We start from the raw sequence: 13,541 nt of genomic DNA, 5'->3' as shown, positions 1-13,541 counted from the left end.
CAAAGTAAGAAAAACAAAATAAAAAATACAATAAAATAACTAGTGTTTTCATGATATGCTATATTTTCTATATCTGTATGTTTTTTGTGTAAATTTTATGTAATGTGCCTGGAAATTAGACGTTTTGCTAAAATGTAATGTTTACATGTTGTATTTTCATCTACTAGTGTCCATTCATATGCGCTGTCCCTGTTAAATAAATAAAAATAACAGAATACTAACAAAAATGACATAAATATTACTTTATACATTTGGTGTGAAAGGTGGGTGATGTCTTTGTAAGACTTTAAAACTGATCTAAATACAGTTACAAATCCAAAATGTACACACATAATTTACTCAGTCAAGCTATCAAAAGCTATGACTGAGTAAATTAGCAGGCCCTGTCCAACCTCTGTGCAATATGTTTGACACTCCTGGTCTATTCTGTCTGCTCAATTTTGTGTGGGACAGCCCTATTATTGTGCATACTCATTAATAAATAGCTGGAAAAGAAACATGTGTAGTTGTAGCAGTAACCAGTGTGTTAAGTGGATGCGTTGTACAGGGAGATAGCCACAGGCAGGAAAGATTTCCTATGTCGTTCAGTGGTGCTTTTCGGTAATCTCAGTCTCTCACTGAACGTGCTCCTGTGACTGACCAGCATGTCATGGAGTGGGTGGGAGGTGTTATCCAACATTGTCTTTATCTTGGACAGCATCCGCTTCTCCGACACCACCTTGAGGGAGTCCAGCTCCATCCCCACAACAGTACTGGCCTTACGAATTAGTTTATTGAGTCTGTTGGCATCTGCGACCCTCAGCCTGCTCCCCCAGCATGCAACAGCATAGAGGATCGCACTGGCCACAACAGACTCATAGAAAATCCTCAGCATTTTCTGGCAGATGTTGAAGGACCTCAGTCGCCTCAAAAAATAGAGACGACTCTGGCCCTTCCTGTAAAGTGCTGTGGTGTTTTTAGCCCAGTCCAGTTTATTGTCAATGTGTACTCCAAGGTATTTATAGTCCTCCACAATGTCAACACTGACCCCCTGGATTGAGTGTTGACATTGTGGAGGACTATCTTGACTTGCCTTTAGATTGCACTTCTTTTAAAAAAAAAACAAAAAACACCTTTGCTGTATTAATTGATAATATCAAGTTTTCAGTAAAGGGTAATAAAGGCCTGTCATCGCACAATAAAAATGAGTAACTTTGTTCAGAAGCTGCATGAACAGCTAACATAGCTTAATGCCTATTTTTATCACTATTTTTCTAAGGGTGTTGTACAAGTGAGCAGTTAATTATGGTAGCCTTTATCAAACTGGCTACGTGTTTTTCAAAGAGATACAGTGTGTTTATTTTGAAGCTGATTAGGCCAGTATTCAAAGAATGTATCTCTCACCAGACTGGGATGGGAATGATCTTAATATCTCAGCTCCTTATGCACTCTCTGGCACCCTCTGGCCGACGCATGCTCCGTGGCTCAATAATAATCCCCAATGCAGATTGTTTTAAATCCACAACACCTCCACTGTAACTAGGATTAATACATATTCTATTCTTTGTCATTTATGTGTTATTTATATATATATATATATATATATATATTTATGTGTTATTTATATATATATATATATATATATATATATATATATATATATATATATATATATATATATATATATATATATATATATATATATATTATACTTTATAGTATAACATATAAATTCTTGTATAACATAAGTTAATAGTATGACATTTTAATAACCCTAAATTTTTCAGCGAACCAGTTATCGCGATAGCATTTCAGGTCTATGTGAGACCACGAGGCGGATATCCGGTCTCTTTTTCGTGGCGGACCGTCTGAGGGTCGGTTTGGCAAAATGAAGGTAACGTAATCCTTTAACTGTGTTTCTCGTCGTGTTGTTGCTTTCTGTTAAATATTACGATATGGTGAAAGCTGACCATGTAAACTTTAATGCGGGCTGATTTAAAGCAGGAATGGTGGCTCGGCCGCTCAGGATGAGCTTTGATTATGAAAATGGGAGCTAGCTGACGAGTTTGTCGGAGAACGCTGTGGAAACATGGCCGCACTCTGAGCGAAATGTGGGTGCAGTTTAAGTCTCGTTTTACTCAAATGAAACGTAGTTATACCTTTGAGTCCTCTCCCCTGCACTGTGATAATGTTACCAACTGAGCCGGCTGTGTCAAATAGTTAAAGCCGGAGTTTTCTGAGCTTTGAGCCGGCAGAGAAGCTAACAGGCCCCCGAGCCACCTTCTAACTACCCCCTGATTCAAACATTAGCTTACGTCAGACAGGCTCACGATGTTGGTAACCGCTGCTTCTAGTCAGCAATGTTTTTGTTTGTTTTGTTTTTAGCGACATTAAAATAATTAAAAGCTTTAGCAGCTCAGTTCGCAACATGCAGATGCACCTTGACTCGCTGTTACCTGTGTGCACATCCAGTAACGTGGTAACTGCTCCTCTTTTTCAGCTGAACATCTCATTTCCCGCTACTGGCTGCCAGAAGCTGCTTGAAGTTGATGATGAGCGAAAGCTGCGTACCTTCTATGAGAAGCGAATGGCCACTGAGGTGTCTGCTGACCCTCTGGGAGATGAGTGGAAGGTGAGTTTTTGTGTGACGTTTGGTAAATACGTGGCGTGGCACACCAGCAGACCCTTTCTGACTGACCCGTAGTCGTTAAGGGGGGACGGCGTGTTGCCAGAGGAACAGTGGAGCTGCTTTCAGATGCAACCAGCCCATATAACCATGGCTGATTGAAACAGCTGTGCTCCCTCAATTTTTAATGAAGATAACTTGGATTATATGTGAGTGATTATGTGGAAAGAAAAGCAAGATATGACCCTGCCAAAAGTGTAGTTTGCTTGTGTAGTCAATGAGAATTTGACCTTAATCATCCTGGCAGATTTGCAATGAAATGAAATTCCTAGAAAGGATGTGAAGCAACATATCTATGCTTTTGCAGGGCTATGTAGTGCGCATCAGCGGAGGAAACGACAAGCAGGGTTTCCCCATGAAGCAAGGTGTGCTGACCACCGGCCGTGTGCGCCTGCTCCTCAGCAAGGGCCACTCCTGCTACCGTCCCCGCAGGACTGGTGAACGCAAGCGCAAGTCTGTGCGTGGCTGCATTGTTGATGCCAACCTCAGCGTTCTCAACTTGGTCATCGTCAAGAAAGGTAACATGCTTAGTGTGCGCGCATTATATGTCACATAATTTTGATTATCTCTTTGGAGTCACGTGTAAATGATGCATGATGGCACGCCAGCAGACCCTTTTGGATTTTCCTGTATTCATTAAGGGGGGACAGTGTGTGTTGCCAGAGTAACTGTGAAGCTGCTCACCAGATGCGACCAGTCCTAGTAACAGTGGATGGTTGAACTGCAATGCTCTCCCATTGTTTTAACTGCTGCCATAATAATATGGTAAAAATGAAACTTGTATTTTTAAAGCTTGGAAAGAAAGCGACTTGACTTAAAGAGGTTTCTTAAAATGCAGAATTACAAGTGTCTTGGATGAGGTGAAGCATAAAGAACTCCTGTCACTTCCTTTCCAAGCTTCTTAGACTACCATGACCTTGATGACTGAGAACATATACAGATATAGTATTTTAAGCTTTATCTATTTGAGTCTCTTTAACTGTCATAAGTTAACTTTTGGTTTGGTGTGATGCTCAGAAGACAAGACAAAACTAAACAAATGCATAAACTTCAAGTGATCATTTTAAAGTAATTCAATTTAAGTGGGTTGTTTTTTTTCACCAATGCTACATTAAGCTTCATTAAATTTGGCCAGGAGGGTTTTCCATAATCTGACTGACAAGGTTTGCTGTCTCTGTTCTTCTGTATTGGTGGACAAATCATTTGTCATTTATTTCGATAAAACCTCATATCTTCCTGTAACTGCTAAGACACCCAAATTCTGGTACATGGTAGGAAAATCTGACGTGTTTACTTTGAGCATTTTATGCCTCAACACTGCCCAAATTGTTGTGGCTTTTCTCTCGTTCTGTTAAAACTAAGCTTCACTGCTTTTCAAGTATTAGTTTGTTAAACGGTGAACTGGATAGTAAGTTCAGACATTTGACACTCGTAGTATTTAGGACTGTTACAATCCTGTTCTGTTGGTGCTAGAAATACTTAAGAATTCTTCAGACTTGATTGACCATCCTCGTCTTTGTTACTCACAGGTGAGAAGGACATTCCCGGGCTGACTGACAGCACTGTCCCTCGCCGCCTTGGTCCCAAGAGGGCCAGCAAGATCCGCAAGCTCTTCAACTTGTCCAAGGAGGATGATGTTAGGCAGTATGTTGTGAGGAGACCCCTGACTAAAGAAGGTAAGACACTTTTTTCATTTTGAGAAATGTCTCCCTCCATGTGGAAAGAAAATTATGATGTAAAGCGCTGTCAGAAGCATGCCAGAGCAGCAGGTGGCACTATAATGCTGACTGTGTATGTAAATATTGACCAGTCTAATGATAATGATAGTATGGAGCACATCTTGAATGTTAAAGGTTTTCCAGAAAATTGCAACGGCACGTCTATTTTGGCGATTACTGTAGCATTCAGAATAAACTAAAAGTGGGCTTAAGGTCCCACATAAATGTCTTTTGACTAAAATTTATGGAGGTGAGGTTTAACTAGGGTGGTCAGTACAATGTCTTGTTTTCTTGTAGAGTTGGTTTAACTCTGGACAAAATCGACAGTTGTGCAGTAGGAGGTCCTTTTTAATTCCTTCCTTTTTTTGAAGTTTAAGAGCGGGAATAGTTATAAAAACAGATCTTTGATGCTCATCTGCCAGTGAGGGCATCTGTAGACTTTTTTAGGACTCCATTATGTAAACACAACCTTGGTGAGATGAAGAAGATAGACATGTTGTATGTAATAAGCGTGAGGCAGATTAAAACTGAGTTGTGGAAGTTTCTGTATGGATTCTGACCGGTGTATGTAAAGAAGTAATAAACATTAATTTCCTTGTGTAAGCATTTGTTTGTTCTGGAGTTTGTGTGATGTCTGTGCTTGTAAGATTGTGTTTGTGGTAAAGCCATTTCAACTCATCACTAAAAAGAGAGTGCCGTTAAATATAGTCTTCTTGATGAGCACATGGTTATTCAAATTTAGGGTGAAAGAGCTGAGATCAGGAACAAGATGAAAAATGAATTTTATGATAATAAACTTGATTCAGCAGAAGTGGAGACTGCAGGTAAGTCCCAGGTGTGCTGTTTGTGTGAATTGTGTTCTGCCTAGTAATGAATCATCAGCAAGGCTTTGATTAATGCAGGGTGCCAGCATGCAGACAGATCAAAGTTACTGTTTTTTGTACAGTTGGAAAGTAAGGAATGTGCTTCCTTTGAGGTAGTACAGTACGAGTTGTGTGTACAGACATAGAAATTAGGTACATTAAGCTTCTTTCTCATTACCACACTTGACCTTGAACTGTGTCAGCACTGACTCTTTCAATCCTCTCGCTTTGGTAGGTAAGAAGCCCAGAACTAAGGCTCCCAAGATCCAGAGACTGGTGACTCCTCGTGTGCTGCAGCACAAGCGCCGCCGCATTGCACTGAAGAGACAGCGCACCCAGAAGAACAAGGAGGAGGCCTCAGAGTACGCAAAGCTGCTGGCCAAGAGGATGAAGGTATGCGTTAATCTAGGCCTTTATTATCCTTAACCAGCATCAAAGATCACACTACTCTGCTTTTGTCGTGTAGCTGAACACAAAATAATGTTCTAGTGGTTTAGATCAATGAATATAATGTGACAAATAATTTCTGGCAGGTGTGATATTTCCACTAGTGTTGGAGTGGCTGTATTACATCAGCTACATTGTGCCTTAACAACATATTGTAATAAATTTCCTTAAATACACTTTAAGTTATGATTGAATCTTTATTCACTTGAAATTTAAAGTATAGGATTGTGTTTTTTATCGTTATCATTTTGAGTTGCCTTACATGATATAGCTGTAATGGCATTCAGCAGATTATGGTTTGCCTCTGAAAAACATTCGAGCATGTGATGGTGAAATGTTAAAAAGACATAAAGTAGGACATGTGGAAATTGACACACATTTGTTGTAAACAGGAGGCCAAGGAGAAGCGCCAGGAACAGATTGCCAAGAGGCGCCGTCTTTCCTCTCTGAGGGCATCCACATCCAAGTCAGAGTCCAGCCAGAAGTAAAATGGAATCAAATAAAGTCATGTTTTGCTGAAACGGTGTTGTGCAGTTGTCACTTATTTTCTCTTCCAGATATCTGCCTATGAAGTGACGCATTAGACTATTTTTGTCAGTCCCTTGCGTACCTACATGCATGCGGATGCAACAAGAAATTTAAGTTAGTGGTGGATAATCTGGCCTGAAGAGTTTTAACTCTTGAGTTAGACTATATGGAAGTCAAATGTATAAATACCTGTTTTGTTTTTTAGTCAAGGAAACTACACAGAAGTACTAACAAAAGTATATGAAAGTACGAAACAATTTAAATGGAACAATTTAGAAAAGTAGACACTGGAGCTCAAACACTGTGGTTATTTGTGTTACTGCCCTCACTGGAGATCAAACAACTATCAAGGCCTTGATTTAGCAGTGTGACAACTATGGGGAGAAGAGTTTACCATGCTTAAAGTTTGATGAATGAACTGTGTGGAAATTAGAAATTGGTCAACACTGAGTCTACAGTCGTGCATGATACAGCCTCAGTTTAGTGGTTGCTATTATACTGTACTGCAAAAGTATTATTTGGTGTGAGTGAATTGTCCACACCCCAAGTCAGTTGGTAGTAATGCACCATCATTGCTTGACAACTCCCGAAACAAAAAAGGAGGTAATCAATGAGAGGAAATTGCTCTCAACTTCAAGAGGAAGAGCTTGAGAAATTTAAGTCCTAGGATCTGGTGTGGAAACCCACTCCCTAACAACACGAGGCCTGACGAGACTAACAGTTCTGAATGTGGTGGCTTTGGGCCTTGGATTGCAGGACAGAAATGTCTTCTGCCTCTAGTCTGCTTTGGAGGTAAACCAAATCTTGTGTACCCTATTTTCAGTGTGAGTGTGGTGGTTTTCTGCTAGTCACTATTAGAACTTAATACTTCATCGCACAGAGGCCATTTCGTGACCCACTTTAAGTTGAAGTTAAGCAGGTACCTAAGTGACCTGATTTTGGTCATTAGGTGTTTTAAAAAGTATTACTACCATTTGTCTTTTTCTGGTAGTAAATTTACTCCTGACCCCACTGGTCTTGAACATGCCCTCCCAGAGTTTGAGCATACTCTCCAAAAAGTGTTACCAAGGCCACTTTTGCGTCTCCAAAACTCACAGTGATGGAAATTTCAGGCTGTCTTCTTCCGTTCCATCAGAGATGATATAGTCCAGAGCATCCTGACAGAAATCAGAGGGAAATATCCTCAAGAAATTCTACTTAACAACATTGCAAACTTTGCACCAGTGCTGCTCAAGACAGTTTCCGATGTAGCAAAGAACCACATATATAAGATCTTCAAGTCTGCCAATGTCAGATGTTCTTCCAAATGAAGAACCTTCATCATTGTTTGATCCTCGCAATGAAGAACCTACTTCTGAATGTCTGCAAATCTCTAATATTTTTCTCAGATATTCAAGATACTGAACATCTTGAAAAGTTACATAAGAAAAACTGTCTAATAATAAAAACAATTAGAACTAGAACACATCTGAATGAATATTGAAAGCTCATATTCTGTAAATCGGGAAGAATTGTGTATCTTAAATATCTAAACTTAAGAATCTCAAATGAATAAACAATATTTTCAGAATATCTGCAGTGTGTGTGTCAGTGCTGAACCCTCATTGACTGTGGGTAAAGTTTACACTGATGCAGGCTCACTGTGGTGGAGGGCTTCATACCCTACCCCCACTAGAGACTGCCTGCAAACAGGGTAAAGGTGTGTAGGGGCTGGATTGAAATTAGGCTGTCTGCAACGCTGTCTTGTGTTTTAACAAGCTGGATCAAAATAAGTAATGTTACTGCCGGTAATGTTTTGTTTCATGCTGGGTAGAAAAAGTTTAACCTCTTCAATAATTAAACTGGGTCATGTGCTAAATTGTCACTTACGACATGATGTAGACCAGGGGTGCCCAATCCCGGTCCTCGAGAGCTACTGTCCTGCAGCTTTTAGATGCATCCTTGTTCCCACACACCCGAATCAAATGAATGGCTTGTTATCAGGCCTTTGCCAAACACGATGGCATGCTGAAGAGGTAATCAAACCATTTGATTCAGCTGTGTTGGAGTAGGGATGCATCTAAAAGCTGCAGGATAGTAGCTCTCGAGGACTGGGATTGGGCAGCCCTGATGTAGACTTTATTAATCTCTCACTGGGGAAATTCCAGTTATGATTTTTTTTCTCTGTGCACATAAAGTTCAGTGGGACTGATAATACATACATACAGTCTGGATGAAGGACAGTAATGCTGAAGGAGCTGCTCCCAGCCTCTATGGCAGGGGTGGGCAATTCCAGGCCTCGAGGGCCGGTGTCCTGCAGGTTTTAGATCTCACCTTGGGTCAACACACCTGAATCACATGATTAGTTCGTTACCAGGCCTCTGGAGAACTTCAGGACATGTTGAGGAGCTAATTTAGCCATTTAAATCAGCTGTGTTGGTTCAAGGACACATCTAAAACCTGCAGGATACTGGCTCTTGAGGCCTGGAGTTGCCCACCCCTGCTCTACAGTTTCATGCAGTGGGTGAGCGGTACTGTCCATAATGGACATGTGCTTGGCTAACATCCCCCTCTCACTAAACTCTTCTATGGGTGTAGGGGGAGAGCTGGCCTTCTTCACCTTCTATTAAAACTGCTTTTTGTCTCTCTCTGTGTTACCACCTTTACAGTGGACACAAACAAAAGATTGCTCACACCATCACTGTGACATGTAAGGTTCTCCACACCCCAAAGGACCTGAGCCTGGCACGACTCATCACAGGCTACTTCCTGCCTCTCCAGTCTCCATGGCGAGTAAAGAAGCAGCCATGTAGCCCTTCTCTTTTGACAGGAAAGCAGTATTATCAGACACGCAGACCAGATAAAAAGTAAATGTGTAGCAGAGAGGGACAGAAAAAAAAAACAAAAAACAATCAGCCAAATGCTGAGAGGTGTCAGTAAACAACAACTGTATCATTATTGTTGCTCACAATCACTTTTAGTGTGTAGTTTATTTTACATCTCTTTAATGAGTATAGGCATAGACAACAGATTTAATGTCTATGCCTGGCTTAGTACATTTGCACATGCTGCGATGGTGTGTTCTGCACACAATTCATATTCCTTACCAACTGTCCCACATTTTCACTGGCTCTGCAGGAGACACTCTTTTCTGGAGTCTGGTTTTATTCAGTGTATGTGAAGGAAAGCTTTTCAATAGAGTCAAATGAGGTTAGTATGTCTCCATCAGTAAAAGTTACACCCTGTCAAAACATTTCAGATTTTGGTGATCATCAAAACTACAAAGAAAATGAAACTTCAGTATGTTTTGAGAAAGGGGGGAGGGTCGCCAGCTATTTGTTTTTAAAAAAAATATTGCACAAGAGAAAATGAAGTGACACAGCAAGTGTCATAACTTGCTTTTTAAAAAAAGGAAAAAAAAAAAAAAGCTGGAATTGTCAGATATGGGCTAAATCAAGTGTGCCAGTCTATGGATGCATCCCTACTGAAACCCAAAGACTGCTACCAGACAGAACAGCAGCAGAAATAACAGACTACATGAGTATATAAGGACTATTGCGTGCAGCCATAATAACAAACTTCAGCTTCCTTTTACTATTATTGTCTTTACTCAGCAAGAAAGTTGGAAAGATTAGAAATATATCCGACTGCCTCCCAAATTGGTAGTCAGCTGGTTTGTATGAACAGGGCTTTGGGAGGATGTCCTCCAGTTAATTATGGTCTCAGTCTGTGCCAATTAAGGTGCCTTAGTTTATAAGCACATTAAATGCCAAGAACAGAGTCATTTATAAGCTTAGCTGGAGAAGCTGCCACAGTGATTGTTTGCAGAGCAGCTATCCAACTGAAAGGACAAGATCAAAGTCTATGAATCTTCAGATATTTATTTTAGACCAGTAAGATGACAAATTCAGCTCACATATATCAAAAAGTTACAGTAAATGACATCAATGACACATGCATTACTTAATGTTACATTAGCTGTCAAATCCAGACCTCTTGGTAGCCCTCCCCTTCTGGGCTACACCCCTTTGAGGCATGGAGGTACGAAGATAACCTCTGCCTTGATTAGATTGCTTCTTCTGGGTTGGCAAGGAGTTTAAGTTGTACATCTGAATGACAAAGAAAAACCCAGAGAACGCCTGATTCTGCAGGTACTGAGGCAGCCGTTGGACACTCAGCCAGCTGGTCTGCAAGTTCTGAACCAGAGCTGAAGGCCCAGGTGAACTCCTCATTACCTCCTGAGTAAGAAACAAATTTCAACAAGTTCAATTAGATTTTATTTGTACAGAGCCACATCACAATAACAGTCGCCTCAAGGCACTTTATATTGTAAGGTAGAGGCCCTACAATAATAGAGAGAAAACCCTAACAATCAGACAACCCCCTACGAGCAAGCACTTTGGAGACATTGGGAAGTAAAAACATACATGCAGAGTGGGAGGTACAGATACTTGGGTTAATGTTTTATATGCATTTTCTGTGCTAAACACATCAAGAACAGCTCACAGCACACCTGAACAGCTTGAATCTTGGACCCAGCTTCATGGTAAAGCCTTCTACACATTTTAGCAGTGAGTGAGCACAGTCGCTCAGGGTAATGGCCCCTGAGCATGACCACTTCAAAACCTTGCATCAAGCGAGCTTCTTCTAGAGATACAAAGAAAAGAAAGGCATCTAAATTGAACCAAATGGCAAAAATCACATAGAAAGCTAATAAATGAATTTTAGGTTACCTTCTTGTGTTGGGGGAAGCATTTGGTCCACCAGAGCCTCTGACAAGCTCAGAGCTGTGTCCAGTCCCACAGTTGTCATACCAACAACCGTCTTCAGAGGTGATCGGTTAATGCCATCATTCATCCTCCTCATCACCCAGTCAATGGTTTGATTGGCTGCAATGCTCATCCCAGCCTGAATCTCATTCATTTTGGTTTTGGCAGGGATAACAATCTGAGCAAAGAACATTAAATCGCAACATAAAATATTTTATTTATTAATCCAGACTTTATAGACCTGTTGTGAGTTATAAGGACTTAAACGAGGAAAGGAAATGTTACCTGTTCTGTGGATGACACAATTACAGAGAATGAAGCCTCCAGCCAGTCGAGACTCTTGCAGGCAACATCATTTGCATAGGAAACTGAAACATACCCATGAACAGTGTTGGTGTTTATCCAGAAAGCAACTTTGACCTGATGGTCAATGAAAAATGTCATTTCAGTCTCATCTCTAATGTAATGCATTGTATCCTGATGCTGCAATCTGTCAGGTTAACTTGTTCAACTGCTTGTAAACAAATACCTAATTAATCCATCTTTATTGATTGATTTGTTTTGCTGCCCAACATGGCAGCAAAACAAATTCAAGCATGTAGGGATGTCAGTACGATCTGCTGAAGTTCAAACCCAGCACAAGAGATGATTGAAATTACTTTGAACATGGCATGATGGTAGTGCCTGGCGGGCTGGTCTGAGTATTTCAGAAACTGCTGAACTACTGGGATTTTTTCCCCACACAACAGTGAATAGAAAAAAGAAAACTCTGGATGAAAATGCCTTGTTAATGCCACAGGAAGAGGACAGTAACACAAATAACCGCTTGTTACAATCAAAATATGCAAACGATCATCTGAAATACACTACCTTGGACCTTGAAGCAGCTGGGCCACAGCAGTACTTAATAAAGTGGCAGTGAGTGCTGGTTAAAATTTCTCCAACTCCAATCCCGACTTTAGACAGCTCGTTGTGCGAGAAAATCCGAATAAAACTTTTTTAAAATGTTCACAAAAACCCTTTGCATTGCAGAAGGATCTGGGTGTTTACACCATTTTCTGTACAGATTAAGGTAGTTGAAAGATGGAGAAAACCAGATGCTCTAATGTCATTTCCTACATCTTTATGGAAGAGCCCTAACAGTAGCTACTTACTCTGGGGCTCCAGTTTAACAATGACAGGTGACGCTCTGTAACAGGCTGCTCTGCCTACAGCTGTCACGCTGCTCTCCAGCACTTCACACGCAGACTTCAGGCCGGGATGCCTGGATTTTGTGCCCGTGTACAAGACCGATAGTCTGGCACAAGCCGAACGAACGACGGGCAGATTCGCCAGCCTGGCAGCTGCACTGGGTGCTTTCTGCAAAAGAGACAGAAGAGCGTTGGAAAGCCAAGTTGGTGTGAAAGCCATGGTGAAAGAAGTGTTTTCATTTCTTTCGCGTTTAAATGCCAAATGAGCATAAAAAACACTTGGAGTTTCGGTAAAAGTATAGGACTAAGGGACTTAGGGTGTTTGATTGTACTCACCTGGTTGGTGTTTACAGTCATCCTTTGTACACTTTGAGAAAACAAGAACAAAAACAATTTAAAATGTAAATCTTTTTCGGAAACTTCACATATTCAGTGTAAAGGCTAAAATGAAATAAAGCAACCAGAGCGAAAACCTCCGCTCAAATAGCTTGGGAGAGTCAATTAGTGGCCCACCTGTTCTTAACTCTCCTTGTAATCTCGCGTGATTTCATAGCAAGAATAAGGTCACAAATTAAACGTCTGCTCACGATAGCCATACTGGCGTAAGCTCCACAATTGTGAGAATCACACGCAGGACTTTTAATTAATGTTGTTACAGAGAATACAGATAATAATAATACAGACGCTTTTTTTAAATGCCGCTTCTTTTTCATTGATCTCCGACATTAAAGGTTGACTTTGCAATACTTCACCTGTCCGGTGGAGGACCCGAACGCTGTGAGCAGGATTTGAACCTGCGCGGGGAAACCCCATTGGATTTCGAGTCCAACGCCTTAACCACTCGGCCATCACAGCTATGTGTCAGCAAAAACGTCAACCAATTAAACAGGAAGAAGAAGAATACCACATGGGGCAGACAACAGGAGTCAGCAGTAGCCGCATGTTCATACCTAACTCTAAATATTAGCCAACAATCATATTATGGGATTCATTTATTGCTTTAATCACCTCAGGCCTGCTGTCAAAATAAGAGAGTGAAATAAAGGCCTAAATACTTACAATATTACGTAAATGTGAGAAGAATTAGGTATTTTTCTTTACTTGTGAGCTGCCACAGATTGCTTGTTTGATAATCGAGCTCTGGGAGGTTATTAGTTTTCCCAATGCGCCGCTGAATTAATGAGGGTAAACACCCAATTATGGATTAACGAGGCTTTCCGACGAGTTTGTTTCGCAGATCTGTGCAATGTGTGCCTATATGCCGAAAAGCAGGCTGTAAAAAACTAAACGTTTAAACAAAGAAAATGTCGCGGTTGATTTACACCCACTGCCAGGGAAAAGCTTTATAACCGTAGCGCCTAATTATAGGGAAGGCAAGTTAA

The 13,541-nt window shown here is 40.8% G+C and overlaps 2 protein-coding genes, 1 long non-coding RNA gene and 1 other non-coding gene across 4 annotated transcripts; 1 reads left to right on the top strand and 3 right to left on the bottom strand.

Annotated features, from left to right (window-relative positions):
* Positions 1-1,698: 1,698 nt before the first annotated feature.
* On the top strand, positions 1,699-6,214 carry rps6 (ribosomal protein S6). Its single transcript, XM_026171116.2, has 6 exons — positions 1,699-1,873; positions 2,480-2,611; positions 2,973-3,183; positions 4,195-4,341; positions 5,482-5,639; positions 6,086-6,214. Exons 1-6 carry the CDS (start codon positions 1,868-1,870, stop codon positions 6,179-6,181), a joined length of 750 nt encoding a protein of 249 aa, XP_026026901.1. The 5' UTR covers positions 1,699-1,867; the 3' UTR covers positions 6,182-6,214.
* Positions 6,215-7,146: 932 nt separating this feature from the next.
* Positions 7,147-8,163, bottom strand: LOC145429231 (uncharacterized). The gene is made up of 2 exons (XR_013909456.1): positions 8,091-8,163; positions 7,147-7,378 (listed from the first exon to the last, which is right to left on the bottom strand). It is a non-coding gene; the product is annotated as an uncharacterized LOC145429231 (long non-coding RNA).
* A 1,900-nt stretch (positions 8,164-10,063) lies between these two features.
* Positions 10,064-12,651, bottom strand: LOC113023297 (perilipin-2-like). The gene is made up of 6 exons (XM_026169320.2): positions 12,496-12,651; positions 12,124-12,328; positions 11,255-11,337; positions 10,934-11,147; positions 10,714-10,847; positions 10,064-10,438 (listed from the first exon to the last, which is right to left on the bottom strand). The coding sequence occupies exons 1-6, from the start codon at positions 12,514-12,516 to the stop codon at positions 10,175-10,177; spliced, it is 921 nt and encodes a 306-aa protein (XP_026025105.1). The 5' UTR covers positions 12,517-12,651; the 3' UTR covers positions 10,064-10,174.
* A 281-nt stretch (positions 12,652-12,932) lies between these two features.
* trnas-cga (transfer RNA serine (anticodon CGA)) lies at positions 12,933-13,014 on the bottom strand. Its single transcript has one exon. It is a non-coding gene; the product is annotated as a tRNA-Ser (tRNA).
* Between the last annotated feature and the right edge of the window lie 527 nt (positions 13,015-13,541).

The sequence above is a fragment of the Astatotilapia calliptera genome, chromosome 6, assembly GCF_964374335.1.
Source record: "Astatotilapia calliptera chromosome 6, fAstCal68.1, whole genome shotgun sequence".
Lineage (NCBI taxonomy): Eukaryota > Metazoa > Chordata > Actinopteri > Cichliformes > Cichlidae > Astatotilapia > Astatotilapia calliptera.
This window is presented reverse-complemented; position numbering and strand designations above follow the sequence as displayed.

Excerpts from the sequence above, each read along its gene's own strand:
- rps6 (XM_026171116.2), top strand. Across the intron at positions 2,612-2,972 it reads CTCTGGGAGATGAGTGGAAG|GGCTATGTAGTGCGCATCAG; the intron begins GTGAGTTTTTGT and ends ATGCTTTTGCAG. Across the intron at positions 4,342-5,481 it reads GAGACCCCTGACTAAAGAAG|GTAAGAAGCCCAGAACTAAG; the intron begins GTAAGACACTTT and ends TCGCTTTGGTAG.
- LOC113023297 (XM_026169320.2), bottom strand. The coding sequence starts at position 12,516 with ATGACTGTAAACACCAACCAG. Across the intron at positions 10,848-10,933 it reads GCTTCCCCCAACACAAGAAG|AAGAAGCTCGCTTGATGCAA; the intron begins GTAACCTAAAAT and ends TTGTATCTCTAG. Across the intron at positions 10,439-10,713 it reads CCAAGATTCAAGCTGTTCAG|GAGGTAATGAGGAGTTCACC; the intron begins GTGTGCTGTGAG and ends TTTCTTACTCAG.